Source organism: Myotis brandtii, unplaced genomic scaffold, assembly GCF_000412655.1.
Source record: "Myotis brandtii unplaced genomic scaffold, ASM41265v1 scaffold214, whole genome shotgun sequence".
Classification (NCBI taxonomy): domain Eukaryota; kingdom Metazoa; phylum Chordata; class Mammalia; order Chiroptera; family Vespertilionidae; genus Myotis; species Myotis brandtii.
The window spans coordinates 720,405-726,404 of record NW_005357999.1 but is presented as its reverse complement, the minus strand read 5'-3'; the positions used below and the strand labels follow the sequence as shown (position 1 = coordinate 726,404).

At 42.0% G+C, this 6,000-nt stretch overlaps 1 protein-coding gene across 1 annotated transcript in view; it reads left to right on the top strand.

Annotated features, from left to right (window-relative positions):
• GLI3 (GLI family zinc finger 3) overlaps window positions 1-6,000 on the top strand; it is a 269,294-nt gene that overhangs the window by 179,999 nt on the left and 83,295 nt on the right. Inside the window, exon 6 of the mRNA XM_014539356.1 lies at window positions 2,232-2,378. Coding sequence (XP_014394842.1) covers window positions 2,232-2,378 — 147 coding nt within the window. The remainder of the gene's footprint in view (window positions 1-2,231; window positions 2,379-6,000) is intronic.

The window sequence follows — 6,000 nt, the reverse complement described above, 5'->3', positions numbered from 1 at the left end:
AGTGGGCTGGAGGGGGTGGATGGGGTAAAAAGGGGGTATATGGAATACTTTCAGCAATAAAGATTTTAAAAGAAAGTCTGTGGGCACAAATGTGAAACACAAAGCTATTTATAGAATGCCAGTTTTTCCACATAATAATTGCAAAACTGACTTTTAGTGATGGAATGCCATGTGCTAATAGGCACTTACATGCAGCACTGCATTCCTGCTCCCAACAACCTCATGGAGCAGCAAGAGGCAGAGCTGGCATTTGTATCCAGATCTTCACGAATCTGGAGACCACCCTCAGAACCTCTGCAATATCCATCAGTTTTGCCATAAATTGGCAGGTGGACACTGATTATTACCCCACTCTTACAGAGCTGACTCTTGCCAGTAAATTGCCCCAGATTGGTAGGTATATTTTCTTTTTGATTTTGTAATGAAAAAAGAGCTTTTAACTTATGGAACACAGAATTGCAGCTATCACCCAGTCGTGTGTTATTAAAGCCGTGCGGCCTTTCCCCTTGTAAGTGCTGGGTCCTCCAGGTAGAGAGCTGACTCAGACACGCCTGTCAGAAAGCTTAGGGAAGTATGTTAAGTATGTCTGGAAAGAAAGCATAGTTGTCTAAGTTGCCAACTACTGTAAGGAATGTGAACACACTGATTTCATATAAGAAACAGTTTTGTTTTGTGAGGCAGAGGTGGGAATGAGTTCTGTACATACATACATTTTAATCATTTTAAATTCTTGAAGATTTCTTTAAACTGGGGGATGTACGAGAAATAATTTTTCTCCCACCTTCTAAGTTCTTCTGGCTGGCTGGTAATTAATAAGAGACAGATTAACAGGAGAAAATGCCCCAAATTTATTACGGATGTACATGCAGAGGTGCCATAAAAATATGGAACCTGAAGATGCCATTCTGGAGAAAGGAGAGGGAGGCAGGGGTCTGGGGTTTCAAAGGGACAGCAGGCAACATACAGCAGGTAGATGAGAAAGAGCAAATGTGCTAAACAACTTCTTGCTGGGTGACCCGGAAACAATTGGACACAGAGGGATGTCCAAAATAAAGAGGCCTTTTTAGATTTCACTCTATCTGCCACACTTAGTTTATATTATGATGTTAAATGATGTTTCCTTCTTTTTTTATGTTTCAGATACAGTTGACATTCAGTATTATTTTATGTTAATTTCAGATGTACAGCACATTGGTCAGACAGTTGAATAATTTACAAAGTGATCCCCGGATAATTCTGGTGCCCAGATGTTCCTTTCTTGTAAACAGGTTTTTTTTCTGTCTGAATTCCTTTAGGTGTGTAAGGAAGAGGGTCAGAGGTTCTTGCTGAGCCTTTCATGTCTTAAAATCAATACCCCAAAATACATCTTTTTGGGGTGGCAAAACTTTGGTCCCTTCAACACTAACCTCAAATATTTTATAATGTACTAGTGGCCCGGTGCACAAAATTCGTGCAGGGGGGGAGGGGTGTCCCTGAGCCCGGCCTGCACCCTCTCCAATCTGGGACCCCTCAGGGGATGTCTGACTGCCGGTTTAGGCCCGATCCCACAGACTCATTTCTATGGTTCCAAGTAAGAAATCTATGTAATCCAGCCTGGCTTTTTTACACTACTAGTGGCCTGGTGCACGAAATTCATGCACAGAGGGGGTGTCCCTCAGCCTGGCCTGCACCCTCTCCAATCTGGGACCCCTCGGGGGATGTCCGACTGCCAATTGTCCTAAACTGGCAGTCGAAGATCCCTCTCGCAATCCAGGACCACTGGCTCCTAACCGCTCACCTGCCTGCCTGCCTGGTCACTCTTAACCACTCTGCCTGCTGGCCGGATCACCCCCAACTGCCCCCACTTCCGGCCTGATCACCCCTAACTGCACCCTGTTGACCTGATCACCCTCAATTGCCCCCCCTGCTGGCCTGATCGCCCCTAACCTGCCTCTGCCTCGGCTCCACCACCATGGCTTTGTCCAGAAGGACGTCTGGAAGGTCTCCCGGTCTAATTAGCATATTACCCTTTTATTAGTATAGATTTTATTAGCTCTATTCTTTTCCTTCAGTTTTCTTTCCAAATAAAAGATGTCTGGTAGACTTAAGTGAAAGTACAATTTGAGTCAAAGGAATTTTACTAGAATGAGCCATAAAAGGAATTGTTGATGTGGGCTGCATAACAAATGGACTGTTGACCTTCTTTCAACAAGTACCCATCCTTTTCATTCTTTTCTCCTCTTCTCTTCCAGCGCCCCACGCGGGAGTCAGCCCAGCAGAATACTATCATCAGATGGCTCTGTTAGCTGGCCAGCGCAGCCCCTACGCAGACATCCTTCCCACGGCTGCCACCACTGGTGCTGGGGCCATCCACATGGAATATTTTCATGCCATGGACAGTAAGTGATGGGGCCATGTTCTGTAGGGGTGGCAGATGCTAACTCATGCACTGGAGAGGAAGACACAAAGATTAGGTAATTGTCTAACTTGACAAACCAGAGAAAGAGAAGGAGCCACCAATACTTGGTGCTCTGGTTCTGTTGGTATTTTAGGAGGCTGCCAGATACGGGGCCATCCCAGGACCCCTGTTTAACTCGGAACGAACTGGAAGGTGCAGGCGATTGTAATTCGGCCGATAAACAAAAAACCGCTCTTCCTCTTCTTGATAACAAAATAAGGAAACCTGTTTGATTACATGAGTGTACTTTGCCTAGTCATTTCTTGTTTTTTTTATAGATTTTATGCCTTAGAAGTTAATTTTTAAAAAGAACTGTACTTAGTTTGACATTTTTTTATTTGATTTTATTTGCCTCATTTGTTTTCTTTACATTAAAACTTATATTTCACTAAAACCTTTTATCTAAGAAAAATTAAAAGCCTTTCCAAATTAGAAGCCTATTTTTGGTACATAGCAGTGGAAGAAAATGGGATCATTTGATGCATTTTATATCAGTTATTTTGGGGTCTTATGATGATTTCTCTGGGTCACTTACCAAGATGTGTAGAAAAATGAGGCTATGGTTGTGACTTTTCTGAACATCCCAGAGTTCTCAGCTATGCAGATTCTCTGAGTCCACATCCATTTGTCAGGTGGCAGGAAGTGACTTGGAAGCATCATCCAGGAGGTCATCAAGGAAAGCCACTACCCTTTGAATATGACAGTAATATGACTTTGAGGAGAGCATACGCTTGAGATTTTGTTTGTACTCCCTAGTAGCAGTGATTAACTTGTTATATATATAATTGATTTTAGAGAGGAAAGGAAAGGGAAAGAGAGATAGAAACATCAATGATGAGAATCATTGATTGGCTGCCTCCTGCATGCCCCCTACCGGGGATCGAGCCCGCAACCTGGGCATGTGCCAGGACTGGAATCGGACCCGGAACCCTTCAGTCCACAGGCCAGTGCTCTATCCACCGAGCCACACCAGCTAGGACAAGTTGTGTTTTTCCATCACCGTCTATTTGTATTCTTTTGTGAAAAGGGTATATATCTGTCAACTCTGGCACTGGTTAGTAATTCAGTCCGTAGGTCTGGAGAAGGTCCAGGCGAAACCTGTAGCTCAGTCTCTCCATCATGACCTAACGTGGCTGTGTCACACAGTAACCTGAACATGCGCAGGCTTCCCTTAGGGAGCTGATGACCACACACAAAGTGGAAGAACTGTATTACATGTTCTGCGGGGCCTTTGTTGTTCTGCTCTGTAGAGTGGAGAGCTTCAATTTCCGATTCATCATAAGCACTTTTCAATTAGGGACTGTTGAAAAAAAAGTTCGGTGTTATTATGCAAATTCGTTATTTTAAATCTGCAAATAATTAAAATAATACAGAATCCTTGGAAGGTCAGCCCATACATTACCTTCCTTATTTGATGAGAATCTGGTTAGTCAGACAATGGTGGTTTTTATCTAAATAAAGGATGAAGCTATCCTTTTACTTTGTAAAAACTAATTAAAGGAATTTTAATTTGCCAAGTATATGGTAAATTGATTGTCATTAAGTAGGAATTTAGATGTCCTATCATTCATCACATAAAAAGAAAACTCCTTTTTCTTTGTCAGAATATTTTATTAGAATGGAGAAACAAAACAATTAACAGGAAGCCAAATCAAAGATACCCGTGTTGGAACAATAAGAATGCTGGAGCTTATATTTAAAAAGGAAATGGTTTGACCAGTGAAGACCTGGGCCTCTTCTCTTTCATCTGTTTTGAAAGTGTTCACCTTGTCTCCTCTTCCCTTCAACAGAGGATCCCAAATCACTGCCTCACAGTGCTGACTTTATCTTGCTTTGCTTGGTTATTAGGGGGTTGGGAAAAGCATAATGAAAGGGTTGGGGAGTGCATAAAGTACTATATTCTTTCTCACTAAAATACTTGAGATAGCATTTGGTTAAGCAGAGCATAAGAAGTGTACTCAGGATTTAGCAGACTTTTCCAATAGCGAAGTGAAACCATTTTAAACTTTTTCAATGAAAGCACAGCTGCAGGAGCAAAGCCAAACTGGGATCCAGCGGGTCACTCAGGCCCGTTGTCACAGATCTGGACTCCTCGGTTGGCAAAAATCACAAGACTGTTTTCAGATGAGCAGCTGATTTTTAAAAAAATATATATTTTTATTGATTTCAGAGAGGAAGGGAGAGGGGGAGAGAGAGAAACATCAGTGGTAAGAGAGAATCATTGATTGGCTGCTTCCTGCATGGCTCCCTACTGGGGATCGAGCCTGCAACCTGGGCATGTGCCCTTGACTGGAATCGAACCTGGGATCCTTCAGTCCGCAGGCTGATGCTCTATCCACTGAGCCAAACATGTTAAGGCACCACCTGATTTTTAAATGTGCCAATAGTGGGCATAGCTGGGTTCCAGCCAGCTTCAGTACAGAGCATTTTTGTGTTGCATGCTAGAATGAAGTCTGTTTTATGGCTCTCGTTCTACCTTTTGGGATTCGAGTAACCTTAAGGGACAGGAGAGCAAGAGATATCCCTACAAGGAACATGCTAGAGATGAGGACACCTGAAAAACAACACTGTTGATATTGGCGAAAACCGACTTCCATTCCATCTTGGAGGGAGAAACAGATTTGCTGGACCAGCCAGGCTGAGAGCAACCCCATGGTCCTTGGGGGGATGAAGTTAGGCTCCGCCTGTGTCTGTCTGGCTTTGGAAGGTGTGAAGGGAATATAAGGTCACTAGAGTTTTATAGCATCAGATGGTCTCCTTAGCTAGTTAGTGATTTAAACAATTAAAGGTGTTTCAGAGATCAGCTCTTTAAATGTGCTGTTACTTCTAACTGTGCCATTGATCCCTGAGTCCAAGTGAGAAGGGTTATCGTTGAGGATTGTCTGGAAGTTGACCATAAGTCCAGTTTGTCCTTGGAAATTTTTTGGAAGTGGAATGTATTTTTTCATTGAAAAATTTCTATATGATGAAATTAGCCTCTCGTGGTAAATGTCAAACATTTATGTCTAAGGCAGATGCCATAATAAAACACTAAAAGGTGTGTACATAGTTGGGATTACTATTTTTGTACTAACATGCCCTGAATCAGCTAATGAAACTATTCTCAATGAAGAAACTCAATTTTAAATGTGCCTGAAAGAAAAATTTGAGTAGGTACCACATTTGTCATTTGAGTTGGTTTCCCAGTTTTATACATGGGTGGTACTAACTTACTAAGTTCCAGTTTGTGATTTATTTTTTATTAACTATAAAATATCTCTCTATTTATTTCTATAATATTATCTGTAGGGTCTTTATATTCCTCTATTCTATGTTATTGCATTAAAGCATGTTGGATTGTGGGCTTGTGTCAAGGTCCATCTCTGAACAGGAAAATATTCCCAATGGGTTTCCCAGAGACCAGGGGCCTAGACTTCTTTATATAAAGAAGACTTAGCTTTTACTTCCGTTTTCTGGGTACCATAAAATTACCTTGTCCCTCTAACCAGGCATATCCATGCCATGACATAGAAAACCTCCATTGTTAGTTCAAAGTAATCGTGTTTTATTTGCCACTATCTCTT